A 17,492-nucleotide genomic window follows, 5' to 3' on the forward strand; every position below is an offset into this window, starting at 1 on the left:
AACTCGTTTGCTCCACTACACCGGGTTTGTTAAGACCTAGCTCCTCTATATTTTAGTTTGGTAGCAAGAGATAGATACATACTGTACTTTTTGATCGAAGAGAGAGACATGTATCGCATGCAGGTACATGACATTTGTATTAATATTTATTAAGTTCCCTTGTATGCTAAAAACAAAAAATTCCCTTGTATGCCAAACGAATTTAGTTTTGGACCAGAACTTTAGGCCGTCATCGGGGAGACGAAATGTGGAGCTCTGCGTCCCCTCCAGCCTCCCTCCTCTCCTCTCGATCTCCTCCATCCCGTGAGCCTTGAGCCTTGCCTCCCAACTCCGGCCAACACCTCAGCCAGCACCTCTCTCCCTCACCCGCTGCGCACGACCCGATCCAGATCGAGCCGCACCTCCGGTGCCCTCCTCGCCGGCGGCCAGGCTCCCACTGTCGCCCGGGCCGCGGCCTGGTGCCCATCCTCCCTCTTCGCCCCTCCGCGGCTCCTCCCCGACGAAGCAGCCTCGATGGACGGTGCCGCGGTGGAGCTCGCCGGCGCCTAGGTCTGCAGTCCCTGCCTACACGAGCTGCTGCTCGTAGCTGCTGTCGGCGACCACGTTCCGAAGCTCCTGCTTCCGGCCACAACTCCGTGCTGCTGATGCCGACCATCTCCAGCTCAAGCTGCTGCCCGTGAGGCCCCTCTCCTCCTCCCTGTGTGTTCTTGCAAAAAAATCGGATTTTTTTTAACATGTCGAATATGCTAGCAGTTGAGAAACAACGCATTCATTTTTTATTTGAGGTAGAGAAACCACGCATTCATTGTTGTGTGCCATGGCCTTCTTGCCGTGGCGATTGACATTGGTTCAGGCTTCGTATATGGCATGACTGAAGATTTGGTCGGTGCCATTTAGCATTTTTTTTTTGGTATCCAAACTGTTACCAGTACAGAAAAGCAATCTGATTTGTGACCACAATTTAATCCCACGTTCTGGTTTGTAAAGGATATCGAGTTGCAATGGTGTGCTTCATGTGAGTATATTAATCATGCAATCTTTGGTGTTAGAGAGCTGTACTTGTCTGCACCCAATTACTTGACTGAAGTCGCTGAGCTGAAATATTCAATACTGTTGTAGTTTCTTGCTGAAACCTTAGGTATGTGAAAAATGATTAAATTTTTGTTTTAGATAGGAGGATATCAGCCATTACTGTTCCAGCTTTAGCATGACAGGAGCTAGCTTTAGTTGCTACCTGCTAGTTAAATGTAGTATGTTTCAAAGTTCACTTATTCCATTCGCTACTGGTTCTTTCTTGAGCAGCTGGATGAGTGGATGGGCTGGAGAGATTGGTGGGTACATCTCAGAGCAGCACACTCGCCGGTCCAGGAGCAACCTTCTTCTGCTCTGTGAACCGCCTTCATCGTCAAGGTCATGTTCCTGTTCTGATATGCCTCTTTTGTGGACCTAGGATTCTGGTCTCGTCTACATTTGTAGCTGCATCTCTTATTAGGTACAGGAAGTCAATTTGGTCTCATTTTATGTGGCAAGGCATATAGATGGTCTCGGAAATTGCTGCGCCTCAGCATGTGAAGTTGGAGCCAAGGAGATTGTAGGCGAGTAAGTTTCTGCTGCTGCTGCCGGTGTCCAGCGCGCCCTGCTGCCCCTGCCTTCTTCGACTTGGACGTCTCCTACACTACTGGGTCACCCTGAAGGTCTCTCTTTCTCTCTCGAGTAGTCCCTATTTTCCTTGGACTGCACTGTGTATGTTTGCGGCTATTGATTCTCCTCCACCAAGATTTTATTTTGTTTACTACATTGCTGTGATGTAAAGGTGTTGGGCATCATTGATTATTTATTATGCTTGACTTGGTATGGTGAAATCGGTTGAAACATATGTCTTAGTCTTGCTGAAATTGCTGTGTTGTGTGAGGCAATTCCTTGCTGAAATTTGTGCTCTTTTTTGGATTCAACACATAATGCAGACGTATTAAAGATGAAATGTGTTGCCTGTTTGTGTTCATTGCTTATGGAAAGGTTGATTTCTGCCCATAGCTTATGATGTTAACCACCTGTATTTTGAACTATGGTGATGGTGTTTTTTTTCTGGCCATCTATCTAGTATCTTATAGTAACTCAGTAGTTGATACATCCCATGGCATTACACGCACATAATTTTGTAGCCGATTAACTTGCTTAGGAATTCTGGTGTGTATGTGCAGTGCTCTCCTTTAAGAGATGATGGGATCCAGTGTTGATTTCCATGATCTGACTCTCTACTAGAATATCCCTTGTGTAATGTGTTGGAGATTGCTGTGAAAAGATGGGTTTGTTGAGTTCTCCATTTTGATACATGTGGTGCTGTTCATCTCGAAAGATGGATTTGTAGCTGACTTGCGCTGCTGTTACCAACTGTGCATGTGGAATGTAGCATTTGGTAATCAACGTTTGCCTTTTGCCTGGCCGTAATTTGGTCTTGTTCGATGAAAACGGGCAAGGATGAAATCGATCGGTGTTTTGATTGCGCTGGTGCTAGTATTTGTTGTCGGTTTGCCTTTCTTCTGTTTGACAAATGCGCTAGTTCTTTTGCAGGGGAGTGTGCCGCCTGGAGCGCGGCTGCAAGCCTATGGCTTGCCTTTTTTTTCTGTTTGACCAATAATTGCCCCAGTTTATGGTGTTTTTTGCTGAGGTGAGTTGCAAGAATGTAAAGCACCTCTTTATATATACCAAGTACTACTACTATTACATCTCCAGAAATAGATGTGTTATACTTGTCCAGGTTTAGCTAGTTTTGTTTTTTATTAGTTTTTTTTTGTTCAAGACTTAAACACATCTATAATAAGTATCTATTTATGGACGGAGGGAGTGCATTGTTAATTGTTACTGTATTTGCTATGCGAGCTGGATGTCATGTGAGGGGAGCGACAACAAAGTAGGTGCAGCCCATTTTTTTTACAAATACGAGTTTTTCTACTCCATCAGTCTCAGAAAAAGATGTGGCAGATTTGTCTAGATACACATGTATCTTAGGCACGTCGGCGCCAATGGGGGCGATGCCTGCGGGTGTCGTAACCCTGTTGGGGGGCTATCCGCCCTCCGCGGTACCACTTCACTTCAGGTGAAAACCCTAGACCTCGCGGTCTCGATGATGGTGGCGTAGTGCGTCGTAACCCTCTTTGGGGGCGTCGTTGTGGGCATTTGCCCTGCGGTACAGCTCTACTATAGGTGAAAACCCTAGGGCTCGATGTCTCGATGACGGCGGAGCGGTGCGTCGTAACCCAGCCTCTTGGGGGCGTCTCGTCGTGGAGTCTTGATTGAACTCGGTTTTCGTGCCAATGTCCTCGGTGGCAAGTTTGGGTTCTTGCGTTGTATTTTGTTTTATCAGTTTTGTAAATAAAGAGGTTACCCTCTCCAGTTTTACCGGTTCGGTTGTTGTGGCTTCATAGCGGGGCAAAAGTGTATATCAGGGCTTGGGATGTTGGATGGAGAGGAGAAATTGGATGGTCTGACAAAAAGAAGAAACGTGCGAGTCGTCTGGTCAACAAACGTTAATTAAGGACTAGTAGTAGTAGGAGTAGTAGGGTGTGATGAATGAATTGCCGGGCGGCCGTTTGGTTTGTCGAGACAAATAAGTAGGATAGCGTGGCCGGGTTAATTAATTAATTGATTAGCGAGGAGAAAATGTGAGTTTTTGTTTGTGACTTTGGAGTATGGTGATGAAAAGATATACAAGGTCGCCCGCCGGTCGGGTAGGGGAAAAAAAGAGGTAACCGAAATCGAAAATGAAAAAAGGGGGCGATTATCTGGTGATTTTGGCTGCCAGGGGAGAAGAAGAAATACTACTCCCCCAATAGAAATAGCGAGAGTAGATGGTTTGATTTGGCAGCGAACGCATGGATTCCCGGCCGGCCGCGTACATTAAGTCACGCGCCAATAAATGAAATGATGATGAATTACGTATAAGTCACGTCACGCACGAGAGAAGCAAAAGGAGCACGTACTCTATGCGCGGCTCCGTCCTTGTGTCGTTCGCAGTAGGACTAGGTAGGCATACAGTACGCGCGCGGGAGGATGCGACCGAAACAAAGGTTTACGTGCGTGATGAGTTGGGCCAGGCCTGCTCCAACAAGTGGGTGGGATCCAACCGCTTCAGTTCGGTTCAAGTGGGTGGGATCGAAGCCAAAAAAGTGCGACGAGCACATCGTAGGTGCCCTGGCCGGAGCCAGGCAACACGACCCACTTCTCCGTGGCTGGATTGCACACAATGTAGTAGCTGAATTCTCCAATCTTGGTGGAGACGCCATACCAGCGGCAGAGGAAGAGGCCATTGCAGCAGTCCAAGACATCAACACTCGTGTACTTGGGCAGGAACGCGACAGAGGTTGAGGTCAGAGGGCAGGGGCTCCCCGAGACACTGGTGAGGAGGATAGGCGGCACCAAAAAGGACTCCGGGCTGCTGCTGGTGAAACCTTTGTTGTACAAGAACCCGGCGAGTGTTTGCGGGAGCTTCTTCCGGTGGTCGGGGTGGGCGATGAGGCCGTGGCGCCAGTGCTTGGAGACGCACTTGAAGCGGCAGAGCGACTTGGCGGGCACGCGCGGGAGGATCTCGAGGAGGAGGTCGTCGGTGATCCTCTCGGCCGCCGTCTCGCTGGAGGAGGCGGAGCAGTATCTGCACAGACACAGATGGAGGGGAGGTCAGGCAATCCGTAAAAAGAGGAAGCTGGCTATAATGGATGGTGATTTCGCTCTGCGTACGGGCACGGGTTGAAGCGCGGCCTTCCACCGGCGGAAGCGACCGATCCGCCGGGATCGACATGGCGGCGGCGGTGGTGCGGCGGCCGCCGTCCAGCGAGGAGGAAGGAAGGGGAGTGAACGTGGGCTACGGCTTCGTGACTTGTGCATTTCCAGTGTTGGGCCGTCTTGCGTCAATAAATGGGCTAACTATGTCACATCTTCACGCGTTACCATTACCACCTACGGGCTAAGGGCATCTCCAACCGAGGCGACGCAAACAAACACCGAGCCACCGTTTGCGTCCGCCGTGATCGTCCGAACCCTTCTCCACCGAGGCGACGCAAAGTGATCGGGCGTCCGCGGCGATGCAAATCTGGCCCAAATATGCGCCTCGGATGCGTCTCGGCGGACGCCGCACGGACGCGAAAAGTGTCCGCTCGCGTCTCGCGGATGTTTTGTCGGGCCCGCCTAGCAGCGATCCTGCGTCGATGCGTCTTCTCGAGCGCGTCAGGGCTACAGGGCTTGCTGAGTTTTGCATTTGCAGTGTTGGGCCGTCAGTGCGTCAATAAATGGGCTAACTTCAGGCGTTGGCCACGGCTGCCACCTACGGCTAAGGCTTCATGGCCCTTGCATTTCCAGCGTTGGGCCGTCAAATGAGTAGGAATGTCGTCCAAAACCATGGTGTCCAGAAATGCTGTAGAAGCCAGAAACACGTGAGCACCTGGAATTTCAGATCTATATACTAGTATGGGCTATGGCTAAAGACAGGAAGACCACGCTGTACATGTTGGAATGAGTTCGTCATTACGTTTTTCTTTTGTGCGGTACGTAGGCACATAAACAACTAGTTGATTTCCTGTGCGTTGCCGCGGATATAAGAGATGATTTTCATGTCTGCAACCAACATTACTCTAAGGAAATGATGTTCATTTGCATATATTGACATAAAGTGCTTCCGTAATAGTTGCTTTGGTAGCTTTGTATGTTCAAGTCTTTTTTTTCTTGGAGAAAGTATATTCAAGACTTGGTTTTCAGCTGTGTATCTCTTCACATAATTGAAGAGAATTTAGGAAACTACTTAGGATTGGTATCTGATGTGAACTTTGGCAGTACCATCATCTTGATCTTAGTTTTCAAAAGAATAATATCTTGATCTTGTCCTTGCTTCTTCCTTATGCTTCATCTATAGTATAGATAAAGTGGGATGAAGAAACGTACCTCCTGGTTCCTATTACTGAGGGGCAGCTGAACCCATGCAACTTCAATCTGCAATAGGAAAGGATATAACGGCAGATTGCTTTTCAGCAACGAACATCCAACATGATGATTATACATATCCGTAGAACAATTGTGTGGTCAAAAAGGAAAGGAAGTAAACCAGATTACTGCACTATGGCGAACGGAGACATCCGAGAAGAGAGATGGTACATATGTACTGTGATTGGTTTGGAGGAAGCTAGCCACCTCATGGCCGCAATAATGAAAGAAGCCGAAAGAACCCAAGTACTTCGGAGGGAATAATTAAGACAAAACATAGACTCTTTGATTTCCGGTGACAATGTAACATCGGTTTGATACTGTGTCAGCGGTACGATGGATAACTAATGACCGTATATTTGAAATCTGATGGATAAGAATAATTGAGATAATGTGGCTACACCACCTTTCAGCTTGCAAACATTAAATGCAACTTAGTGGGGATAAACTTTATAGATATTATAGATATATAGTCGCATGGCTAGACAACGGGGAGAAAAGAAAACAAGTTGGTAGCTATCACATAAAAATGGCCTTCTCTGGCCTGCTGAAAACAATAAATTAGTACAATACAAAATAAATCTTGTATTAATGGACATGATGAAAGAATACAAATGATAATTTATGGAATGCTGATCTGGATGCAATATTGATATATTGCAAGTAATTAAATAGATATGCATACATGATATTCAACGATCTGTATATATATGCATGCCAAAGCCATAAAGGAATGGTGATCTGGAGAACACAATATCCCACTATTTTCTTCCATAAATTTCTGTGGTCCTATTCTATATTATGTCTTCGAACTAGCATACCATGCTATGTGGTTCTCATTCTAGGTGAAGGAACTTCTATGTGCCTCATGGATTACATTCTCATAGCGATCTTGTTCTGTTTTTCATATGTGCCGAGCAGCCTCACCTTGGTCGAGTCAATAGGTGTAAATACCACTATACAAATAGAGGAGAAGGTAACATAATCTTCTTCCTTGCTTCATTTAAATTTTTTCTTGTTCATGGTTTTACATTATATATCTTCTTCACCGTTGAAACAAGATCACGATTCACGATTTATTTTTCAGAAAATTGCTACAATAATTATGGGGCCCAAATGTGAAAAAATAACAACAATTCTTTTGCAGCCCACTACACCGTGGGGACTGAATACTTTTCAGTTCTCTGGGAGAGATCAATTTCGCAACCGAAATGACTACCATGTTTCTCATGTACACCCTGTCTCCATTTTTCCATTGTGATGAATTTGTATTTGTATTTTTCTATTTAATTGCAAGGGATGCTCTTTCTACATATGGGGTGCTAAATTTCTATAATTAAATCTTATTGATGCCATAAACCATATGAGCCTCTCATACTCTTTTCCCTAAAAAAATTGGAATCAAAATTGTACTACCTAAGGATCTCATACCCTTTATTTTTCCTTAAAGAGATCCGGATACACTAGAAAGAACCTCCCTTGCAATTAATAACAGATTGCTCGACCCCGGCCAGTTGGTGAAGTTTAATTCTGGACGTAGGTCCAAAACATATGGTTTCACCAACAATAATGCTAGACTTACACTGAAACGTTTCGTTGCTAAGTTCGCTATTCTAGCAAGGATGCTATTGTCCTACTCCTACAATTAGGAAGCTAGAGCAGTGGTTGTTGATTGTTTTTGTGTTGTGGAATCTCAAATCTTTGTATTATTTTTGAAATTAGTATTAGCTAACCATTTTTCGCTAGTATGCTATGTGGCACACAGATTTTGGAGAATTCTATGGTCTTCAAGCTGATATAAGCATTTGGGGGTCCCCAAATCAAGGACCGTCTCAACAGTCTGGAGCCGCCTTACAGATCAACTGTCTCGAAGAAGGACGCTACGAAACCTTTGTAGCCGGATTTCAGGTAGAATTATATAATATTCTTCATGTATATTTATAGATTTAGATGTTTTCTAGAAATCATACTGTAAAACTTTGGTTTGGTCTTACAGGTGGCCCCTGCTTTGTACAATAATCGAGATGTTCGCTTCTTTACATTACGGGACGACGGTAATGTGTAGACCATACTATTTGTAGGGCATGATCAGACAAAGTATAAGTTCTTATCCATCCATGCATAACATTACTTCTTTTTACCATTGCATAATTAATTAGATCGGTGGTGCCACTTCAGCGGGCTGCTATGACTTGAGATGCGCAGGATACACACCGGCAAGTGGAGCTTCACTTTTGCCGGGACAGGCCATTGCTCCTCCATCAGAATATGGTGAAAAAGGTCGCAAGGTCACTCTTAGCCAGGGGCGGACCCAGAACAAAAGTGACCGGGTGTCCCATCTCTAATATTATATCAATCAATATTATGGAGTCTACTAACACGCCAAAAGGAGGTGGTGTCTAAGGTCCCTTAGTTCTGCATCATCGAAGTCTTTTGGATATAGTTTAGCGAGACTCATCAAATTATCCAAATTGAAATCACGAAATGATTCTTTTGGGCTCAAAGCGGCCGAGCAAATAATGATCTTGGAATTTTTCTCATTGAAGCGAGTATCAAGCTCTTGAAGCAACCAATCAATCACGTCATTGAAACAATCCACTTGATAATGATGCTTGTTGGTAATACCTGTTTTTTGACGTGGCTTCTTAGGATTCACATATGGATCTTCCATTTGTAACTTGGAAAGGGAATGTTATTCACAAAATGAATATGCTTCACCTAGGACAGATTCCCACCCATTCATCTGTAGCTCAGTTAAGGTGTTTTTGGTTGAAGTAACACAACCAATGGCATTTACAATGTCTTGATCCTTCCGTTGTAGAGCCAATGATAATGTGTTTGTAATTATCAGTATGGTGGACATAAGCTGCAAGTAGAAGACGAAATCAAATGACTGGAAATAAACAAGAAGACCACATGCTTGCCTTCTGTTTGTGCCATCTCTGTCTTCTTCTTCCACATATTCTAGCACTTTGACAACTGTAGGGAACAAATCAATCAAACTCTTTAGAGTCTTATAGTGTGAACTCCACCTAGTGTCCCCGGGTCTTTGAAGAGCTAGCTCTTGATTTAATCCCGTCCCACTTTTAAGTATCCCACAACCTAAAGCTTCAATCACTTGTTCTCTATATTTTTCACGGACCATGTCCTTTCTCTTTGCAGAGATCATGTCAAAAAATTGCCCAATCCATGTGTGGTTCCGTACAACAGCCACAATAACTAATTGAAGTTGGTGCGCAAAACAATGAACGTAATACGCTGTGTTATTTTCTCTCATGATTAAAGACTGCAGCCCATTGAACTCACCTCGCATATTGCTCGCACCATCGTATCCTTGACCTCTGACTTGCTTGAAACTTAACTTATATTCCGCAAATAAAGCATCAATGGCAGACTTAAGGTATTTAGAAGTTGTCTCCTTCACATGTACAAGGCCAACTAATCTCTCTTTGATTTTTCCACATTTACCAACATACCGTAAGACCACTGCCATTTGTTCTTTACCGGCCACATCCCTAGACTCATCAACCAGCAAGAAAAATACATCATGTCCAATTTCTTCAAGAATAGAATGAAGTATCTCCTTTGCAAAACATTCAGCTATGGCCTTCTGAATCTTTGGAGAAGTCAATTGATTATTACCTGGAGCATTAGGGCCGACAACCTTGGCTACTGCTGGATTTTGCTCAGCCGTGTAACCATGAAACTCCTTAAAATTTCCTTTATTGAAAGACTCCTCCGACTCATCGTGACCTCGGAAAGGCAATCCTTGCTTCAGTAACACTCTAACAACATCAATGGAAGCATTTAGTGTATAATAAGCATTTTTCATAGCATTACTTTGGTTATTCAAAGCAACATAAATGTGTTGTTCTTGTTTCAGCAAAGCTTCACAATCTCTTGCTGCTTGGTTGTGAACACTGTTGATATCTCCTACATGCTCCTTCAATCTATATTTCTTGTTCCAACTTGACCAACCATCTTTAACAAATGCAACATACCCAGCTTCTTTCTTCTTCCGCGGTCTAAATAAGAAGCAACAAAAACAATATGCTTTATGTGTAGACTCGCTATATTCGAGCCAACTCCCAAACTCATCAAACCATTCTGAAACAAACCTCCTGTCTTTACCACAAATTTCTGTAGCCTGAAAATCACAAGTACGAGGTTGACAAGGCCCATTAGCCAAATACTTTCTTCTTACTAAATCCTTCAGATTAGGAGGATACTCATCTATGCATCTTCTTTTGCCTGGATCAAATTCAACTTCTTCTTCCCAATTGATTTCTGCACGAGCCTGAGATGAATTCCCTATACCCCGAGAAGAGATTTGTACATGTGGAGACAAAGGAACTGGGGCATCATTCTGTTCCTGTGACGGGCCAGCCATTTCATCTTGTACTGAGGTCTTCCTTTTCTTCACAAACTTTGCCATAAATTGAGCTTCTCCTGTAGCATGTCAATTTTTATACGAGAATTAATTTGGATAATCTAAATTTGTACAAATAAAGATATGCAATCATAACTGATTTGCTGGTTCAGAAAAAGATCGTAGACATGAGACATCAAACAGCAGGCTACTGTTGGTTTGCTTACTTGACATTGTATCTGACTGCTTGGTGCTTGGGCGTCCGGCCGTAGATGAGCAATTGGAATTTGAAAATCAATGTGTATCTCTCACAAACGGTGCGATCTTTTCATAGCATGAATAATTATTCCGAAATAATCCAATTCCCAACTTAGTTTCAAACCCCCTGAACCCTAGGCCACAATATAAGAAGCGACTTTAGGATTCAATAGAGGCTGCGTATTGAGGGACTGCACTGCTACAACGTACCTGTTTTCTGTCGGCTGAATCGATGACTTGATGCGATCTGGTGATCGGCGACGGCGGCAAACTGACGGACGGAAGTGCGATGCAGGTTCTCTGCTAGTAGATGAAGAGGTGCTGTCGTATGTTTTGGCCTTTTGGGGATGGATGGATCGATAGCTGCAACTGGCCTAGTTCGCTCGCTTGCCGGCTGGACGTATTTGGGCCGCCACTCCTCGTTTCTGGGCTGGGTAGCTACGATGCTGCTTCTTCCGGTGTCCCTCTACAAAATTTGGGGGTGTCACGCTCTGTAGTATTATACAGGTACAAGGCAAAGTAAAATTTTACCCGGTGTCCTGTGGTACCGGAAAGGACAACGTGCGTCCGCCCCTGCTCTTAGCCTAAATAAGGTGCCACCTCGCACTATACAATATTATGTTCAGAAGCTTATGTTTGAAATTGAACGTACATGGACATGGCCATGAAAACAACATGCTGAATTTGATTATCTTAATGTAAGATGGCAACTTTTTTCCCTATTAGGATTTTAAAACCCTTGCTAGAGTACATGATATATTTCTTTACCGTCTTTTAATTCATTCAAATTACTAATACAAATTTGAAATAATAAAATTAAGTTGATTTTGCTCCCCTATCGATATGGATTCTTTTAAATTATGTTCCACTTGGATGGATCCAATTCCTCGTTTTATTATGGTAGCATGGATGATACTAATGTAAGTAAGAATCCTAGTTGTTGATGCCAAATGGGAACTAGGTAGTTTATATATACATTCATCTATTTATTAATATTCTTGGTCACCATCATCATCCCTTGTCAATTACAGGATCCAAGCTCCGGAGATTGGGTGTTGTACCGACACCACGATTCGCATGCCCCATCATTTTTGGGGCATTTTCCAGGGAACCTTTGCTCAAGTACACCACGAACAATGGCATGGCTTGCATTTGTGAGTTATCCTTGGAATACACAAGGTCCTCCGATGGGCAGTGGTCACTTTCCTGAGGATGATGAGCGAAAATCAGGATTTTTCAGGAATATTAAGTTGCACGACTCCCAAGGTCATGTTGTTGAGCCGGCCATAGTTTGGAACCCTTTAGTTGACAGGCCCGATTGCTACAATCATACCGATGTCTTCAATAGAGAAGGGAAGGGCTTCATGTTTTATTATGGTGGACCAAGTGGTTGTATTGGATGAGAGCACAAGTTTACTACCTTCCATGTGATTAAAAACAAATCATGAAGTGAGATCTTGGATGGTAGAACAACATCCCTCTTAGTTTATATGTTGAAGAAAATTGCATCGTCCAACATACATGGACATATTTAGTTGGATCACTTGGTCCATAAATTTGCAAACTGATTTATCAGCTCTTTTCTTATGTTTCATACGGTCCTAAATACGTTAGTGGTGCTTGGTGTGCAGTTGGAGTTGACCTGGCGATGATTTGAGGTCACCTATATGTCACATGGGTCTTTGTAGGGTTGCATCGAAAAAACATCCGTGGGAATCATCCTTCGCGTGTTCTCAAATCCAGCACAACGCTACATCATAGATTCATAGGGATAATATTTGAGAGGCATACCGGTTGGCACCGTGCTATCCTGATCATTCATAGATCTTGGGATCTACACCACGCGCTCAAGAATGGCCGATTAGAATCGATGGTTTGTGTCCTCCACAACATCGCCAACACGCACGCCCCACACTACCACGCCATGGAGGCCACCAAGGCGATCCACTGATCCTAAGCGCGACGCCACGGCCGTGCGTCTTCGTCGAGCCAATGGAGGATCGCAAAGATTCAGCAACAAGTTATAGCTGCTTGCCTAAAGATAATCAGAGATCTTCCCAAGAATCCAGCATTATGGCTACTTTTCACAATATTTGCTATCGCTGATGTCCGTTGTTTTGAATAATTTAATGTCACGTTGGTCTTCTTCTCCATCTCCGTTTCAGAGATTGTGATGTAATAATTAAATGTTAAACAACAACCTATTTATGTGAATAGTTGGGATCCAATGCCCATCTCATGTTTTTTGCGTGCATCGTTAGAATCCTTAATGGTCAGGGGAGAATCAAGTCCGTTAGTGAACGCTTGCAGGACACACAAGAATGTATGCTTGCCTAGCTAACATTTACCTAATTAACTGTCACTTCCAGGTTTTTGTGGTAAAAAAATTCACATACAGCAAATTCCATCCAAAGCAGCAAAAATATGGATCTCTTTCCTGAACACGAGTGCCGCACCTGGCAACCAGAGGTGAGCTAACAACGAGGGTACAGTAAGCTTAAACCGTAGCCCCTGCAACTAGTTGTTCTAGTGTTATAAGACGTCAGGAATCGGAATTCAGAAATGATGCTGCAAAGCTGCCACATTACAGTATAACTAGATGCAAGACTTCCAAGGAAAGTGAACAGCATTTCTTATTTATCTAAAAATCATCCAAAAACAAAGCAAAAAATCCTGACATAGTGATAATTATGATCCAAACACAGCTTGTTGATGTTCTGCTAACATGAAACGAGTAGTTAGCATCAGAGGAAGTGGCATATATTATTCACCCGAAGTGTTTCGCCATCATATTTCAACCAAAGCAGCCCAACTTTTTCATCCAAAGCAGCACAACTTTTTTTTCAAACCATCAGAAGCAAAGAAAAATGATTTCGCATATTTATACCATTAGCTGAACTTCACACGTCATTTCATTACCAGACAGGTGATTATTTCCTAAATCATTGCCAATAAGATGTTCATGCTTTCAACGACCGCGAAACAGAAGATATAAGTTTAAGCTGCATGGTAATCGTATATTTTACAAAATGATCATAGTGCCTTTGCACAAACACTACGCGGTGCAAATATTTTACAATATGATCGTAGCAGTAGAGACAACAGAAAGTACACTACAATTTAGACTAACTAATCACAACAAAATGAGCCAAGTTACTTACATAATGGAGAACCACCATTCTCCAAACTCAAAAGCTTGCATACATCAGTCAGAGAAACCAAGAGCTCAATTCAAGCAGACACAACACACCAAGCCTGTTGTTCAATAGCACGGAGAATTGACTCATATTAAAGATCCATTTCTTGCAGAGGCACCAGCAGTCCCATATTGATGTCAATTCCGCAGTGACTGCAACTCTGCATACAGCGGCACATATGGCAGATATGGCGGCTTGCCATCTACAAGTTTGGAGATCATTTTGACTTGGTGACGATCCATACTGTAGCACATTAATTTGTTCTCCCACCCAATAGTGAAGAATAGCAAGTTGCATTCCGGATCAATGGCAACCCAATCAAACCCCCCATCCATGGAATAATCTACCCCTCCAACCAGGCAATACTCTATCCCTCCAAATAAGCAGGAAGTCTCGACGCTATGCTTCAGTATCCATTGTTTGCTTTCATAGTTTTCGAGGACATAAACCACTAGCCGAATGCCAGCACCATCTACGTGAAAACTGGCATAGTGCAAGCGGTCCTGTGACCGCTGAATGAAACCATCAATCAGACCACCATCGGGGACAGCCAAGTCCATCCATGTCTCCCCCTCTGTGTCCACCACGGCTAGGCCAGGGGAAAGCTCGTGGCGGTCGGCTTGAAAATGCAGATAGCCGCTAAGAAAGACAGATGCAAACTCGTGATAGATGAGCCTGATATGCGCATCCCATCTCTTCTCCTTATAAACCCACCGCCCCGTTTCAGAGGAGTACACTGCCACTCCAACGATGTCTGGGTCCCAGTAAACCACCTGGTCTGTTACCAACTCAAACACATGAAAATGCGACGAGAGGGCCGGGTCAAAGCCCAAGCGCACTGCGCACACCTCCTTGGTGGCCTTGCCGGAGCCCGGCAATACGGTCCACTTCTCCGTGGCGGGGTTGCACACGACATAACGGAACTCGTCGCCCTCCGAGGAGATGTCGTACCAGCGGCAGAGGAGGAGGCCGTTGCAGCAATCCAATATATCAACACGCCGGTTGTTGGGCAGGAAGGTGCAGGAGGTGTCGACCGGAGGGCAGCGTCTCCCTGGGAAACCGGTGAAGTGGATGGGTGCTTCCAGCCGCCACTCGTCGGTGTAGGTGCTGCTGTGGAGGAAGCCGGCCAGGGCTTGGGGGAGCTTCTTGCGGTGGTCAGGGTGGTCGATGAGGCTCAGCCAGTTGTTGGAGACGCACTTGAAGCGGCAGAGCGATCTGGCCGGGACGCGCGAGAGGATCTCCACGAGGAGGTCGTCGGTGAGGCCATCCACCGCCGTGCCGCTGGAAGGAGTGGAGGACGACCTGCACAAACAGAGACGATGGAGAGTTAAGGGGATCTGACAGGAAGATCGCCATGATTCCGTTGTTGCTGCTCCACGCACCTGACTCGAGTTGAGATACGGCCTTCCTCCCACGGGGGAGAGCGATCCGCGGGGATGGACATGGCGGCGGACGGCGGAAGAAAGCGGCGGACAGCGCCGGCGAGCACCGGGGAGGTGAGTAGATGACGGGAGTGATTGGTCCTTTTTTTTAATAGGGGCAAGAGTGTCTTTCTTCTTTTTTCTAAGTTAGAGAGAATGGGCCGCCAATTAGCTAGGTATACTGGGCTGAACCTAGTCACAAACTGACATCTTACAAAAGAAGATATTTGCGATTTTGCGTTCATTTCTGTAAATATGTTTTTGTTCCAAGTTTTCTGTGACAAAAACAGAGGAACAGTTCTCTGCATGAGGGGTGTTCTTGCAAGACAGTGCACTTATTTTTCGTCTTTTTCGTGAATGCACTAACCAACCCAGCCAAGGATTAAAAAGGCCACACAAAAATGCCGTTGATGCGAGGTCATACATCGACGGTACCTTGGTACAAAAAACGCTAGAAAGTTATCATGATCTTCCTCGAAATCGCTAAAATCATCCATCTACTTCGTAACACATCACCGTCCCCGATACCCAGAGCACGAGCTAGCAACAAGGTATTTTTAGTTTATGTTGGGAGGCTTGAAGCTGAAACCTGAGCCTTTACTTATAACACACACCGAGCCACCAGCATCGGGTGTCAGCATTCTCGGTACCGATAGACAAGCAGAAGAATGGTCTCAGTTTGTTTTGGTAACTTGAAGCTAAAACGACGACCCTGCTATGACAGACTTCGGTGTGACAGGACGCCCAAAATGAAAATTTCAGAAGTGACTTGCACTGGACTAGAGTGTATGCCGAAGATTACAGCCTTACAGGCATCCCAGTAAAAGTTTATAACTAGAGGCAAAACTTTAACAATAGGAAGTGTACGGCCATGCAGGAATGAAGATATTTCACTCTGTTTAGTTTATACTGAAACGTGAAGGGGACTTCTTGGAAGAAGATTGTTCAAATCAACCCATTTTGCGAAATCTAATTCAGCTCACGGGTGCATATCAACCCATGTTGTGAAACAATGTGCCTTTTCTCTTTTTTTTTAGTAACAATCTGCACTTTGAGTTTTTACAGAAAAGACCCTCTATGGGCCCAACTCGACAGACAGGCAATAGACAGACCGCACACATGCAAGAAACTATAGCAGACAGAAAAGATCAGACCAATTTGATTTGATTTCACTAATAACATTAAAGGTTAATTAGCAGCAAAGATCAGATCATCAATCTCGCTGTCAACAAAGAACACTCTCAGACACCTAGTCACTCAAACTAGAAAATTCAGTTGGGTTCTATGTGCCTTATGTTGTTAGATGCGCAGGAAGAACATATAAAAACCTATACTAGTGGCTTCAATTAGTTAGTGGCCATCTTCGCTGCAAAGAAAGAACACTCTAACAGTACTAGTTGTCGGTGTCCTCGCCTGACTCGTTCGTGTGGTAGTGACTGTGGCAGGATATCTTGTCAAACACCTTAACGATCATCTCACTGTTGCCTTCGTAGAGGAAGGTGTGCAGGCAGCCAGCCTCGAGGTTCTGGGCACGGGCGAACTTGTCCCACGTGTGCAGGTACATCTTGCCCTGCTCGTCGAACAAGACCTCGACAGGCCACCGGCAAAATCTGCGTCAGGCCTCCCGCAGCTGTAACTCGGCCGGTTCGGCGCCATCAACGAACTTGTCCGGCAGCCGCTTGATGACGAGGGGGTCCTCTTCGATGCGCATGATGAACTTGAAGAAGCTCGCCTCCTGCGAAGGTGACGACGATGAGCTGCGGGGTGATGCTGCGCCAGCACGACGGCCCCTGCCGCGGCGACTGCGGCCTAGACTGCCTCGCCGGCCAGGTGGACCAGCCATGGATTCCCTCGCGGGTTTGTGGGGGGGGGGGGTGCTACGGTGGAGGTTGTGCGGTGGCTATGGTTTGTGTGGAGGAGATGATTAGGCAGCCGAGCGTGCTCCCCTCTTTATATACGCATGAGAAGCCGAGGGGCGCGGCACGCTTGGCAGCAACATTAACTTCATTGTCAGAGGTGGGCGGTGGCGGCTCGGCATCGCCATTAATGTGGCGCTACTGCCGAAGCGATGCCTCATCATCAATACTGGTGCATGAGAAGACGCATCGATCTAGATCGCTGCCAGCGGATCCGTGGGAGAAACGAGCAGTCAGGCGTCGCGACCGCGCAACATCCATCGAGACGCATCCGAGACGTATAATTGGGCTGCGTTTACGTTTCCGCGGACAACCCACTCACTATGAGTCGGGCCGATGTTCTTGGATGCAGGCGCATTTT

At 45.3% G+C, this 17,492-nt stretch overlaps 1 protein-coding gene and 1 long non-coding RNA gene across 3 annotated transcripts; one reads left to right on the plus strand and one right to left on the minus strand.

The window, feature by feature from the left end:
- The first annotated feature begins 551 nt into the window (after positions 1–551).
- Positions 552–1,895, plus strand: LOC124700210. Its single transcript, XR_007001675.1, has 2 exons — positions 552–676; positions 1,303–1,895. It is a non-coding gene; the product is annotated as an uncharacterized LOC124700210 (long non-coding RNA).
- An 11,694-nt stretch (positions 1,896–13,589) lies between these two features.
- On the minus strand, positions 13,590–15,289 carry LOC124700192 (F-box protein At5g07610-like). Of its 2 annotated transcripts, XM_047232369.1 has the most exons (3): positions 15,177–15,289; positions 14,302–15,096; positions 14,078–14,221 (listed from the first exon to the last, which is right to left on the minus strand). In XM_047232369.1, the coding sequence occupies exons 1-3, from the start codon at positions 15,236–15,238 to the stop codon at positions 14,194–14,196; spliced, it is 885 nt and encodes a 294-aa protein (XP_047088325.1). In that variant the 5' UTR covers positions 15,239–15,289; the 3' UTR covers positions 14,078–14,193. The 2 variants fall into 2 exon arrangements, with proteins under 2 accessions (XP_047088318.1, XP_047088325.1); XM_047232362.1 differs by having other exon boundaries at positions 13,590–15,096.
- Positions 15,290–17,492: the final 2,203 nt, after the last annotated feature.

This window comes from Lolium rigidum, chromosome 1 (assembly GCF_022539505.1).
Source record: "Lolium rigidum isolate FL_2022 chromosome 1, APGP_CSIRO_Lrig_0.1, whole genome shotgun sequence".
Taxonomy (NCBI): Eukaryota; Viridiplantae; Streptophyta; class Magnoliopsida; order Poales; family Poaceae; genus Lolium; species Lolium rigidum.